This window comes from Bidens hawaiensis, unplaced genomic scaffold (assembly GCF_021521415.1).
Source record: "Bidens hawaiensis isolate Kalapana, Puna unplaced genomic scaffold, B.hawaiensis_p1.1 tig00001236_1, whole genome shotgun sequence".
NCBI classification, from domain to species: Eukaryota; Viridiplantae; Streptophyta; class Magnoliopsida; order Asterales; family Asteraceae; genus Bidens; species Bidens hawaiensis.
In genome coordinates, this window is record NW_027491070.1 from 4,089,658 (window position 1) to 4,104,002 (window position 14,345).

Consider the following 14,345-nt stretch of genomic DNA (forward strand, 5'->3'; position numbering starts at 1 on the left):
TCAAAGGACGATTATTGAAAAACTATGAAAACATAAAGGACTTGTTTTGCCATTTTGTCTTTTTATTTCAATTGTTTAGGGATGGATTAACAACTTTCACAACTATCTTTATAACCAAAACCATAGCTACCTGCCTATTAATAACGACAATAACAAAATCATATTTACATCCATACTGATTTTTTACTGATGTTTGAAATTTTACCTCTATGTAATTTTTACTGTGTTAGATAGAGGTAAAGATTGTTCTTTCAAGATATTCAACTGATGTTTTAAACAACTTAATAAAACCACTAATAACTTGATAAAACACTACCTTTAAGGGACCACTTTTCCAAACTAACACCACATCCAGATGAATTTCTTAGATTTGAAAACCGTCCTCCATGGAAGAATTTCTTCAACCACACAAGTCACAACACCATTCACACGAACCAACCCAGGCTAAACCAATCCGGTCCTTAGGTTTAGTGTTTATCAAGTTTCTGTGTTGCTATGGTTTGGTTTCAGAGCACTTAGCACAGATTCAACGCTTTAAAAATTGATGGAAATCAAGACAGTTAACACATAGATAACATGCAAAAGAAGACATTACTTCTAAGTTGTAACATAAGTTTCAAAGAAGAGAGAATGTTATCATAAACTAGGACTCAACGAGTCTAAATAGTAGATCGATCATACTAGAAGCTACAAATACAGTCTCAAAATCATCTCAGTAAACAAGACAAGAAGACGATTAAATAGGGATGCTGGTGGCAATCATGGGCGTGCTCGCTTATTGCTGCTACATGAAGGACACTTGTAATGTTTTATGTGTTCAGCTCTCGCAGGTGTTATTTTCACACACTTGCCATGAAACCACCTCTCACATATGTCACAGCAGATCCAGAATTCATCAGATGCATAATTCTCCCCACAAGCTCCACACAGCGTATCTCCATGTTCATCTTCATCTTCATCTTCATACTCCGGTTCATCATCTTCTTCTTCTTCTTCTTTTCCTTGCATCTTTGAGTATTTCATCTGAGATTCAGATCCTCTCTGCACGGAGTAACATAAGCAGCTTGAAGTTATGATACGCTACAAATATTATTAAAGAGAAAGTAATAACTTTCCACAACCAAGTTGAAGTTAATATTTCCTATTAACGTGCCTAAGAGGATAACAAAAAAATGCACAACTAACATGCATGAATGACTGATAGTTAATGAAATTGAACTTCAAATTAAGGTTGTGTTGATGAGAGCTGCAGCAGGTAGGTAAATTACTAAAAAGTATGAACAAAAAATTCTATGGAAGTAAGGATATTTACCCCTTTTGTGTTTGACTTGGATTTAGTGCTGCTATGATTAGAGATGGAGGATTTTTCAATTGTCTGTTTCTTGCAATGTCCAGCCACAACCTCAAAGACAGTTGGGAGATCATTTATCATATTAAAAAGACGTTTCCTGCATTAGAAAATATAACAATTACTCGTAAGAAAAGTAATTTGGCCCAACCCTTCAAGAAAATTAAACATATGTATATGATATTAATTTCCGCAAAATTAATTCACTGCATTCTAATTCAATAGTTGGAGTGTAAAACATAATAAAGTACTAAACTGCAAAAACTGAACATAAACAAAACATGATTATACAAAAACATAACATAATAATCTATAATAAAACTTAGTCAACAAAAAACTGAACCTAAACAAAACACACTTTTTCAAGAAGCCATTAAAGGTTACTGTGATTTTACAATAAATTTCATCAAAAAAACATAATAACCAGCAACGAGAAATTGAAAATTCACAAAAAAATCAAGAATGGCTACATCATACTTCGATTTTATTTTACTTTTTTTGTTGTCAAAATAGCAACATTTTTTTTCTAGCAACCAACTATGATTGTTTTTTATAGCAAATAATTTTTTTAATATACTAAATCTAGATATATTAATAATAACACTAAATTGTTTATTTATTTATTTATTATTAGATGTTATTTGATGCACTTTTCTCTTTTTCAAATGGTTCTTTTTTTTTTATTTTTTGGTTTATTGCAATTCGTATTTGAAAAAAAGATATACCTGTCTGATTTGTCAAAACCGAACCTTGCACCAAAATAATACGCCACAGAAAGTAGCCATGCATCACTATGGACAGCAACCAGAGACAACCATTCATGTTCCGGCATTCCATCTCGTGCAAAGTTGATTCCTAATGCTGGTTCCGGGAGCTCTGGAGGCACCTCTTCAGCTGGTAAGTTGACTTCCCATTGTTCACTAGGGAACCCATACAAGCAAAGGTATTTTTTCTCTGAAAAATGGATTAATACAAAGTACAAACAATTATAAAATTAAAAAAAAATAGAACTTTTAAGACAGTTGAACTAAAAAGAATCCAAGTGTATGTTACATATATGCAACGAACCTTATAAGGTTCAGAAAACAATAATTTTGAATGATTTAGTTGATCTTCTAATCATTTTCCCTATTCCTAACATTTATTTAAGGTTCATTTGGTTGACTGGAATGGAGCTACAAAGATCTAAACTTGACAATAATAGAATGAGCATAAAGGAACAGAATGAGCATTAACATACACGTTTTATACTATGCATAAACATTTAGAACAACATCTAATCTTGTTTCTACTTTATACATTATTAGATAAAAGTTACCAGAATTTTGTATGAATTATACAAACTAAAATTAACAAAAAAACACAAAATAAAGCCTTAACTAATATAGTAAGATTATTATAATATAAAAAGGAAATTTCATGGTTACTGAAGAAAAATAATAACTAGTTTAGTTAAAAGTTTTGAAATTGCATGAAAATATATGTTACGAACGATTTTATTTGAACAAAGCGAAAAAAATGTGATCTTTGTTGTCTAGTAGAACAAAGACTAATACCTTAATGCATTATATAACCGAATTACATTGTAATTTGTAATTCCATTCCATGACGGAATGAAAAAAAACAGACCTTGCCTGTGAAAAAAATATCAACTAAAGAAACGAAATTACATTGCTTCAGAAATTTGTAGCTCCATCAAATCGAAAAAAAAAACAAATTTTTTTCTTGGGGTGCTTGGCCTAGTTTTTAATTTGTTGCTTATGCTTATATTTTAAAGTAGCTTATAGCTTATTTTCTATTATTTGATAAACTCTTTTTAAGTGTTTAAACTAGCTTACATTCTACATGTTAATTATGCATCTTAATAAGTTGTTAAATCCACCATTATTTAATTTGTAAGACTAATAAGTTGCTTCAATAACTATTAATCCACCACCAATTGAGGACAAATGAGTAACTTACTCCCTTACACAAATAATCTTCTTCAAATAAGCTAAAAAACATCTTCAAATAAGCTTCTTCAAATGAGCTTATATAAGCTAATAAGCATAAGCTTAAAAAGATAAACCAAACACCAAGTTAAGCTTATTTGTAAAACAAAGCTAAAAAAGCTACAAGCTTTATTAACGAAACGAGTAAAATAGATACTTCCATATCGGTTTAATAGTTATCAAATAATTCAAATTCACTCTTCTGATTTGCTATCCCAACAATTCACTTAATATAATATAGAATCATTCAGTGTTAGGAGATGCAGACTAGCAATCTTAGAGATAAGAAAGAAAAGAGTATAGTAATTAAAGAGGTTATATTATATAGGTATATACTTTGTACCTCAACGATATAACTGTATTGTACTAGAATGTTAAATTAAATCGGAAAATTAAAATAAAACAGACTTGACATTTATATATATATATATATATATTTATTTTCTTCTTTACAAAATCCGATTAATTATAATAGGCAGAAAACAAAAACCCTAAGGGGTGATACAAACCTGGATCGCATTGGCGGTAAAATCGTTCAACATCTGCAGGAGGAGAAATAGGAATACAAATTAGACAATCAGAATTGTAGTAATAGAAACCCTAAATAAATTGATGAATAAAACATAATAGCAGGCAGCAGATAAGTAATTGATGAGGAAAGGCTTTACCGGTGGTGAGAGCTTTAATGAAGGCGTTACGACGGCCTTGATAATCTCTGTAAACTTCTTCCACAGTCCTCGGGTTGTATACGCCGCCACGTCCTCCGCCGTCCATTGCCGCCGTCGTAGATTTGAGATTGAACCAAAATCAAATAATTTTTAGAGCAAAATTGAATTGAAGGAGATCGTAATCAATTGAAAGTAAGAAGGATTTGGGGAGGTTTATTTATATTTATTTTCTCAAAATAAAAAACAATCAAATTGTATGTTTATTTTTACTTTCTCTTGAAATTCGCCTACGTGGATGTTATTCATTGGTTTACCTATCATGACTTGGAAATCAAGTTTCAAACCTCCCTTAATGTAAATAAAACAAATCTTCGATAATAACTCTTTTCTTTTTATTGTATTAAGGTTGAAATAATATAAATTGTTGTTAAGTTAGTCGATTTGCGAGAGGTCGGTCAAGGAATAATGACCGGGAGTTAACAAGTTATGAACTATGTAAAGATGACTTAATAGAGACCAACTATAATTTAATAGGTGGAAAAGAAAGATTTCATAGTTGAAAAACAACATAACGCATTTGTGTGAGAAGATCATCGACTAAGTACTATATGTATGGAGATAACATAAGTTTTTTTTTTCTTTTTTTGCAACAAGGCGGGTCATTATCTGTGTGGTGATCATTTAGAGAAATTGTTAACTGACAACGATCAAAGACAACCAAAGACGGACCCACGACTTTTTTTTAGTTGTATGAACTTGGATGTCAACTATTGTGCACAAAGGAGATAAAATAAATATAAGCAAACAACCTACTTGAAAGTCTTGCACATATACCGAGATAATAATCACATGTGCGTTGTGTTTGTTTAAAGGTTGACAGAAATTCAAGAATCACTCACTATAAGAGGTTAAGTATGACAAGTCAAAAGCACAATGCATCAAAATCCAAAGATGGGTTGCTTAGTGATAAGCATGTTGAGATTAATCAAGGTAATAGTTTTGATGGCAAAACAAGGATCTTAAGTCGGGAAGATAAGCAAGTAGCAGGTATGATGGGTGAATATTAAAAGCAAGTGGCGACTCCTGTTGGCGGGTGCAAGAAGTTGAGGATTCTTAATGGACATGTAGATTATATTGAGAAGTACCTTAAAATAAATTATACACTTGATACTTTTAGTTAAGACCACTAAAACATCTTATGCGGAGAATAGAATATAACAAAAGAAAAGTAATGTCTTGAGCTGCCAAACATCCCCTCTTAAGGCCCTCAAACACCCACTTTCATCTTAAAAGACTCCCACAAATATGAAGCTTGTAGGAGCCCACTCTTTGACGATGCGAGGTGTCAAACGGGCCCTCCTTGAGTGAAAATCTGATAGGTTCAGGTACATGCAACATTTTACATACTTGTCCAATAACCTTTTTTAGTGCAAAAACCTTAAAAAACTATGAAGCACTAAACAGAACCTAACATTAGCATAATTATGCTCAAACTATATAGTGCCTTTTAGCATTCTTTTTTTCCTTTGCCTAATAAGATTTTCAGTTTGTCACGTTATCTCTTGTTTGTTCATGGATTCAACAACAATTTGGAAAGTGCACAAGACTTTTATCTATATGAGGTATGTAGTGAAAGCCCAAGAAAAAAAACGAGTTTTTTTGGGGTATATTGAAGAAGAAAATAGCGATTTTTCTATATTTAACAAAATGAATAGTTCTTGTTTTGGATAAAAATCTGTTAAGGATCAAGTATCCAAATCTGTTAAGTGAGGTAAGGTGCTAACTTGATAATGACAAGTGTGTAATCGGAATATTAGTGAACACAAAGGTTTAATCACGAGGGAAAAAACCCTTAACCAAAATATTCTTACTTCGGTCAAAACTTATCAAGGTAATCTTTGGTAAAATAACTCCGGGTCAAGGATTTATAAGATAATCTTTGGTCGGATTACTTTAGTCAATGATCAACAAGGTAACCTTTGGTCGATGAGTATATGATTATCGTGGTCTCCGGCACAAAAAACCCCCGGACGGTGAAAACTATCACCGTCGATTATATAAATAGAACGAAAGGTGGTTACAAATGTAGTGGAGAATACGATCGAGGTTACATAGTATGCTAGTGTGTAGAGAGTATTAATTTCTGCTCTAGTGTGTGTGTAAGTAGATGTGTTTTCCTACTCGATCATACTCAAATATATAAGGAAAAAGTAATTAACAAACTTAACAACTTCATCCTATAAATCCGCTAGTCTTCCATTCCTCACCAACGTGCTCTTTGACCACGTGCTGATAGCCACTCACTAGCGAACAAAGCGGTAGACCAAGTCTAGATACCGTTGTTATTGTTTAAACGTCAATCTTCTAGAGAGTTCGTCCATAATCAGCTATGTTGTATTAGGATCCTAGATCCATGTTCCAGCTATAGGATGTCCCATGAGGATAATTGATGCAAGTTCGTCTTAAAGTTGATATACATGTCTAACACATCACCATACTAAACGCAATCATTAGTAAACAAACAATACCGAGGATCGTCGATCCTTTATATCCTGATATATATTTCAAGGATAAACTATCCATAAGACAGTCAATGATAAAGGATCCTTAGTATAAAAATCGTGACCTAACAATTGCCCCCAAAATGGCTGGTGACAGTGGAGCACAGCTGTCATTTTGAAATTCAAAATCCTGTGAAAACTGAATGATGGGACGGTTTTGCCAGAAAATTTACCATTTAGCCCCCAAGGTTAATTATAACCGTCTATATATGCCGCACTATATCTTGGATTATATACCCCTGTTTTTAATTTCCTGCACTTTATGAACAATTAGTAACTTTCACTTAACCCGGATGGATGGTCCATCTTTTCGTATGGTGAAGTCCGGTTTAGGTAATTTTGGATAAGTCCTCGGGGCTTATCTTAATTAATATATAAATCTTTTGACTATTTACATGTTATTTATCTTCAAAAATTTGTTAGATATAACTTTTAGCATTATTAATAGTTTGACAAATATTCTTAAGTAAAAGGTTTTTAGGATAAAAGATCCTTAAAAGTTGTTTAGAATAAAATATCCTTAAGGAAGAAAATATTTAGAAAAGAATATCCTTAAATCATAAATTTTATGATAAAGTATCCTTAAGATAGACAAATTTTTAGTATTCAAATAACTTTAAGAAAATAGTCTTTCCAATCGGAATATCCAAATTTATCGCAATGAATAACAAGTCTAAGTTTAACGATAAAGATCATACCAGGATGTCTAGATAGACCTAAGTTACCAGAAGTATTGGACTCTTAATGTTCCTTACAAGAGTAGTTTTAGGATCCGGGATCCTTAGTTTCTCGATCTTCAGTAATAACTTAGAAAATTCGCTGCAAATAATTCATATTATTAATTGGGATCAAATCCGTTAAGTTGGGGACAAGCCCATAAAATAAACTGGGAACAAGCCCAACATATATTCTGGGGACAAGCCCAATAAACTGGGGACAAGCCCAAAAAATATTCTAGAGACAAGCCCAATAAAATGGTGACAAGCCCAACAAATATTCTGGGGACAAGCCCAATAAACTGGTGTTAACTGGCGACATAGCCCTTGAGAAGAGGTGAAAACCCCTTAAACCTTAGGATTAAACTGGCGACATGGCCCTTGAGAAGAGGTGAAAACCCCTTAAACCTTAGGAAATGGTACGTCTACCATATATCGTAGGATCCTCCATATAGCCGGCAACAACGAAATTGTCAGCCACTAAACGTGTACTGGTCCCGCTGTCCCAGACTATACATCGGATATCGTGCGCAACTGGCGATCGTGAGAAAGGTGAAAACCTTTAAACCTTAGGGGGTATGACCATCGGGGGTCATACCCAATCGTGGGAAAAGACAAGAGAAATAGTAAAGTACCTTATATGTAAAGGAGAGGTGGCCAACCTCCTAGACATTGAACTTCTCATTAGAATCTGCATTGTTACTTAAAAACTTGGAAGAGATAAACGTTAAAAATATATTATCCTTAGAATAACAAGAATACAAAATGAATAAGTAATCAGATAGATATTACCGATTTTAGGATCCTTGATCGTTTAAGGATAATATATCCTCTCAGGATATTGGATCCTAATTAGAAAAAATATTTTCTTTAGGTGGATAGCATTCCATGCTCTTGGTAGTCTATTGCCTTCCATTGTAAGCAAATAATATGCCCCCTTTCCTGCTTCCCACTCAATCTGATAAGGTCTTTCCCATTTGGGCGCTAGCTTCCCATCAGCCGGATTCGTTGTGTTTTGGAAGGCTTTCCTTAACACCAAATCTCCTTCTTGAAATCTTCTGATTCTGATATTTTTGTCGTATGCCCCAGCTACCCTTTGTTGATAAGCTGCCATTCTGATCTTTGCTAGGTCTCTGAGTTCTTCTATAGTATCCAAGTCTTCAAGAAGGATATCCTCATTGGCTTGAGGATCACGGATGCTCGTTCTCGCAGTAGGAACCACCATTTCTGTGTGAATTACTACTTCGGATCCAAACACCAGTGAAAAGGGTGATTGACCTGTTTCATTCTTTAGAGTTGTCCTGTCTGCCCAAAGAACGTAAGGAAATTTTTCAGCCCATTTTCTCTTCTTGGATCCTAGCTTCTTCTTTAGATTGTTGATGATGATCTTGTTGCTAGACTCAGCTTGACCATTGGCTTGAGGATGAACCGGAGTGGAAGTAATCATTTTTATGCCCCAACTGTCACAAAAGTTAGTGGTTTTATTACCAATAAACTGGGAACCATTGTCACAAATAATTTCAGCAGGAATACCAAATCTAGTTATAATATTTCGTTTAATAAAAGATATTACTTCCCTTTCTCGGGCTTGTACAGATGCTTCTGCCTCAATCCATTTGGAGAAGTAGTCAGTCATGGCAAGCATAAAGACTTTTCCACCGGGTGCTTTTGGTAACTTGCTTACAATATCCATACCCCATTTCATGAAAGGCCATGAGGAGGATATAGGATATAAAGGCTCCGCTGGCTGATGAAGGATGTTTGCATGTCTTTGACAAGCATCACATTTCCTTGAATACTCCACTGCATCCTTTTTCATTGTTGGCCAGAAGTATCTGGTTCTAAGTATTCTAGAAAATAATGCTCTTCCACATGTGTGATTGCCGCAATCTCCTTCATGAAAATCCTTGAGTACTTCTTTGATCTCAGGATCCTCAATGCATCTCAAATATGGACCTGCAAGAGATTTTCTATATAGTATATCATTTAATAAAATGTACTGTGATACCTTGAGTTTGAAGGATCTGGGATTCTCTGTTGTTGGAATTTCTCCTGTTTGTATTTATTTTTTGATCGGGAGGATCCAGGATCCTTGATTGTCCGAGGATAGTGGATCCTAAAGCACAATCTGCTTATCATTTGTTATTTCCCCAACTTCTTGCTCTCCTATTGCTGGCGAGAGTATGTGGATTATTGGGATTTTCAAATCCTCAGGAATCTTCAGAGATGAGGCTAAGTTTGCCAAGGCGTCTGCCCCGGCGTTTTCTTCCCTCGGTACCTGTGTAATACTAAATATTTCGAAGGATTTCGATAACTCCTTCACAACATCTAAATATTTCATTAGTTTCTCACCTTTAACAGCATACGAGCCATTAAAGTGGTTAGTTATCAATAAAGAATCTACATAAACTTGAAGATACCTGATCTCCATGCTTTTGGCTAATTGCAAACCTGCGATCAGAGCCTCATACTCTGCTTCATTGTTTGTTGCTTGGAACTCACAAGATATGGATTGGGGTATTATGTCCCCTTGTGGCGATTTCAGTAGGATCCCTAATCATGTTCCTCTTACGTTGGATGCTCCATCTGTGAAGAGTATCCAAGGATCCTTGGTCTTTTCCAGTTGTTGGACCTCCAAGTCAGCTTCTTTTTGTAGATCACTAGTGAAATCAGCCACAAAGTCTGCTAATGCTTGAGATTTGGTTGCTGTTCTTGGCTCATATTAGATATCAAATGCACTTAATTTCACAGCCCACTTGGCCATTCTACCTGATAACTCTCGTTTTCTAAGAACATTCTTCACAGGATAATTAGTTCTCAAAATAATAGGGTGAGTTTCAAAATAATGTCTCAATTTAGTAGAAGCCATAATTAAAACAAGAATTAATTTTTCAAGATGAGAGTACCTGGCTTCTGCATCTAACAGACTCTTACTTACATAATATACGGGGTGTTGTTCACCTTCATGATCCTTAACGAGAACAGCACTTACTGCATTACCTGAAACTGCTAGGTATAAATATAAGGATTCTCCATCTACAGGCTTCATTAAGGATGGTGCTGAGGATAAGTAATCCTTCAACGACTTGAGTGCTGCCTCATGCTTTTCTGTCTATTCAAACTTCTTATTCTTTCTAAGAATATCGTAGAAGTCTTTGCAGTTCTCGGAGGATCTTGAGATAAATCGGTTGAGAGCAGCTATTCATCCTGTAAGCCTTTGGACATCCTTTGTGTTTGCAGGAGATTTCAAATTGAGGATGGCTTCAATTTGTTCGGTGCTTGCTTCAATTCCTCTCTTAGTCACCATATATCCCAGAAATTTTCCAGCCTTAATACCAAAGTGGCATTTTGATGGATTCAATTTCATGTTATATTGATCGAGGATATTGAATGCTTCCTCGAGGTCTCTAAGGTGATCCTCAGCTTTCTTTGATTTCACCACCATATCATCTATGTAGACCTCCATAGTCTTACCCAACTGATCCTTGAACATCATGTTGACTAATCTTTGGTATGTTGCCCCTGAATTTCTTAGTCCAAACGGCATAGCAGTATAACAATATATGCCGGTATGAGTCATGAATGCTGTATCCTCTTGATCAGATGGTTCCATCTGAATTTGTTGAAATCCAGATGAAGCATCCATAAAGGTAAGCATTTCATGTCCTGCCGTTGCATCCACCATGGAATCTATATGTGGTAATGGGAAAGGATCCTTGGGGCGTGCCTTGTTTAAATCAGTAAAATCGACACACACCCTCCACTTTCCATTCTTTTTTGAAACAACGACCACATTAGCTAGCCATCAAGGATATTGAACCTCTCTGATCATACCGGCCTTAAGAAGTTTTTCAACTTCTTCTTGTATGATCTTGTTCATCTCAGGAGCGAATTTTCTTCGCTTTTGATGGACGGGTTTAACAGATAAATCAAGGCCGAGTTTATGAGTGATTACCTCTTTTGAAATACCTGTCATGTCCGAGTGCTTGAAGGCAAAGGTAGATCTTCTTCGCCTTAAGAAGGATATTATATCCTCCTCAATCTTACTTGGGATACTGGATCCTAGGAACACTTTTATTTCAGGATCCTCGGGGTCCAATGATACTTCTTTAAGGTCTTTCTCCCGAGCTTCCATCACGTCCCTAGGATGTTGCTATAGTTGCTATGCTATGGTTGGCTTGGCTGTTGGCTTCATCGATGATGAATAATAGTTCTTGAACTCCTCTTGGTCACCTACTATCTTTACAACTCCCCAAGGAGTAGGTAGCTTGATGCACTGGTGATAAGTTGAGGCTACAACGTTCATTCCATGGAGCCACGACCTACCTAAAATAACATTGCAACAGAAAAGGTTATCTATAACACAAAATTTTTGGTATGAATTTAACCATTCGATATAAATTGGGAGGTTGATGTCCCCTAGTGTCTTCTTGGTTTCGCCACTGAAGCCAACTAGCACCGATGGTCTGGGGATGATTTCTGAATCCGGGATATTCATTTTCTTAAGGACATCATGTTGGATAATGTTGACCGAGCTGCCGCCGTCTACTAGGATCCTGCGTACATAATGGTTAGAGATAAATAAAGTAATAATCAAACCATCATGATGAGGATCCTGAATGTTCCGCTTGTCTTCCTCATCGAAGAAGATTCTCTTGTCTGTTGTTAATGTGGTTGACACTATTGGACGATCTCCGTTATCCATCTTGATCTCCTTGGCGAATCTTTTTGCGGCAGAGAAGGAAGTTCCACATATGTCTGAACCTCCCGAGATGAAGTTAACTGCTCGCACATCTGGCTTGTCTTGTCGAGGATCCTGGATCCTTGAATTAAAAATAAATTCTCTGATCAGACACTCGAGTAGTGGGGATGAGTAGTCTTCTCTCATTATCCAACTCGAATTCTTCTGCGGGACTCTCTGCTACGGCACAAGAATCTCTAAACAATTCGTAGTCTCTGGAGACAAAGTTGATCACATGAACATCCGGCGGTGGCGGTGTTGCTTTTTGTGAAGGATCTTCAGGATTCTGGATCTTGGATTTCTTCCTTCCCAAGAGTTCTTTAAAGTGACCCTTGCTCAGGAGGTATCCAATTTCTTTCCTTAAGGCGATGCATTCGTCTGTCGCGTGGCCAAAATCTTCGTGAAAAGCGCACCACTTAGACTTGTCTTGAAGCCGACAACCTTTTCATTCTTTCGTGGCCACCTCGCTTTTTCTCCCAAGTCCTTCATGGCACAGATCAAGCCATGAGCGTCCACAGAGAAACAATAATCGGATATGCAAGGATAATCTTCATCGTCATCTCCTTCTTCAACTGCCCGTACGTTGTGATTATTGGGCTTGGCGTACGACTTTGAATTGTTGTTCCTATTCCAGGATCCTTTATTCTTTTCAGGAGTTTCATGCTTCGTTTGTCCCCCGAGACGATTCTGGATCTTTTTATCTTCTTCTAAGTGGATATATCTTAATGCCCTGCTTCTGACTTCATCTAATGTCCTGCATGGAGTTATCACTAAATCATCATAAAAAGGGGAGCTCTTTTGAATTCCCATATTGAATGCTTCAACAACAGTAGTCATATCAAGGTTTGGGATTTCTAGAGCTTCCTTTCCGAACCTGGTAACGAAATCCCTAAGGGATTCATCACTAGGCTGGATAACACGATATAAATCACTGGTTAACCTCTCAAATTTCCGACTACAGGAAAATTGAGTGTTAAACAAATTAACTAAATGAGAGAAAGATGTAACCGAGAAATGGGGGAGACTTAGCAGCCATTTTAGTGCAGCTCCCGTTAGTGTGGCTCCAAATCCTTTACAAAGGAAAGCCTCTTTGAGTCTCTCAGGAACATGATTAATTTCCATTCTTTCCCGATATTGGGCTACATGTTCCTCAGGATCGGTGCTCCCATCATACGTCTTCATGTTGGAAGTTTGAAACCGCTTCGGGATTTCAGCATCACATATGGGCGGAGCGAATCTGGATAATTTGTGACTTCCCTCCGGTATTTCAGTGATTGGACATATCACTCTCGGGACACTGGATATCATATCCTTTAGCTTCTGTAATTCTCTGGCCATGGCCTGGTTGATACCTGAATCCTGCATGGGAACATGGTTAGTATCTAAAGATATAGGATCGTACCAGTTACCTCTCTGCTGGGTGGAGTTTGGTATTCCAGACGAGTATCTGGGATAAGAGGAGTCAGCAATCGGAGTAGGTCCCCCAGAAGCTATGGTCTGCATGGGGATTATATCTCCTTCATGGACTTCAGAGGATCGTTGATGTTGGACGCCCGAGGATCCTTGATTCGGAAAGAATGATCCTTGATTCGGGGTGAAGGATCCTTGAGGTTGGGTACTATAGGATCCTTGTGGAAGGATGACCGATCCTTGCCGATAATATGAGGATCCTTGATTCTGCTGACCCATGGATCCCTGTTGAAGGATAGATGATCCTGGCTGAAATAGCGAGGATCCTTGAGTCTGTTGACCCATGGACCCATGTTGAAGGATAGATGATCCTTGAGAGAACTGAGCCATGGATTCTGGACTGGTGAAATCCAACATCCTTGGCATCAGGGGGTGAGATCCTCTGCTGGCCTATTGTTCTTCTTGAGATCTTCTATCTCACGAAGGATCCTCTGGTTGGTCTTGTTCTGCTGCTCCATGTATGCTTTAACCTGAGAAAACATAGATGAAACATCACTGTTAGTATTAACCACCGGGGCAACAGCATTTTTTGAGCTCTGGAAGACTGGTAGTTGCGTCTTGCTTCCAGCAGCAGTAGGCCGTTGCGTTCCCGTGATTGGCGGAGGCATCGGTGGCAAAGTCCTTGGTGAGAGAGGAACCGTAGTCGGCATGGTTGATGAAGCAAAGGTTGATTGAGAGGCCATTGATAGTGATATGGTTATGAAAAAGTTGAGAATGATAAGAATAATATGGATTATAGCACCAATTGCCCCACGGTGGGCGTTAAATTGTTTTGGATAAAAATCTGTTAAGGATCAAGTATCCAAATCTGTTAAGTGAGGTAAGGTGCTAACTTGATAATGACAAGTGT

The 14,345-nt window shown here is 36.7% G+C and overlaps 1 protein-coding gene across 1 annotated transcript; it reads right to left on the bottom strand.

Moving 5' to 3' along the window:
- Positions 1 to 624: 624 nt before the first annotated feature.
- On the bottom strand, positions 625 to 4,236 carry LOC143568009 (PHD finger protein ALFIN-LIKE 4-like). The gene is made up of 5 exons (XM_077054275.1): positions 4,008 to 4,236; positions 3,849 to 3,881; positions 2,074 to 2,302; positions 1,313 to 1,448; positions 625 to 1,041 (listed from the first exon to the last, which is right to left on the bottom strand). Exons 1-5 carry the CDS (start codon positions 4,111 to 4,113, stop codon positions 760 to 762), a joined length of 786 nt encoding a protein of 261 aa, XP_076910390.1. The 5' UTR covers positions 4,114 to 4,236; the 3' UTR covers positions 625 to 759.
- Between the last annotated feature and the right edge of the window lie 10,109 nt (positions 4,237 to 14,345).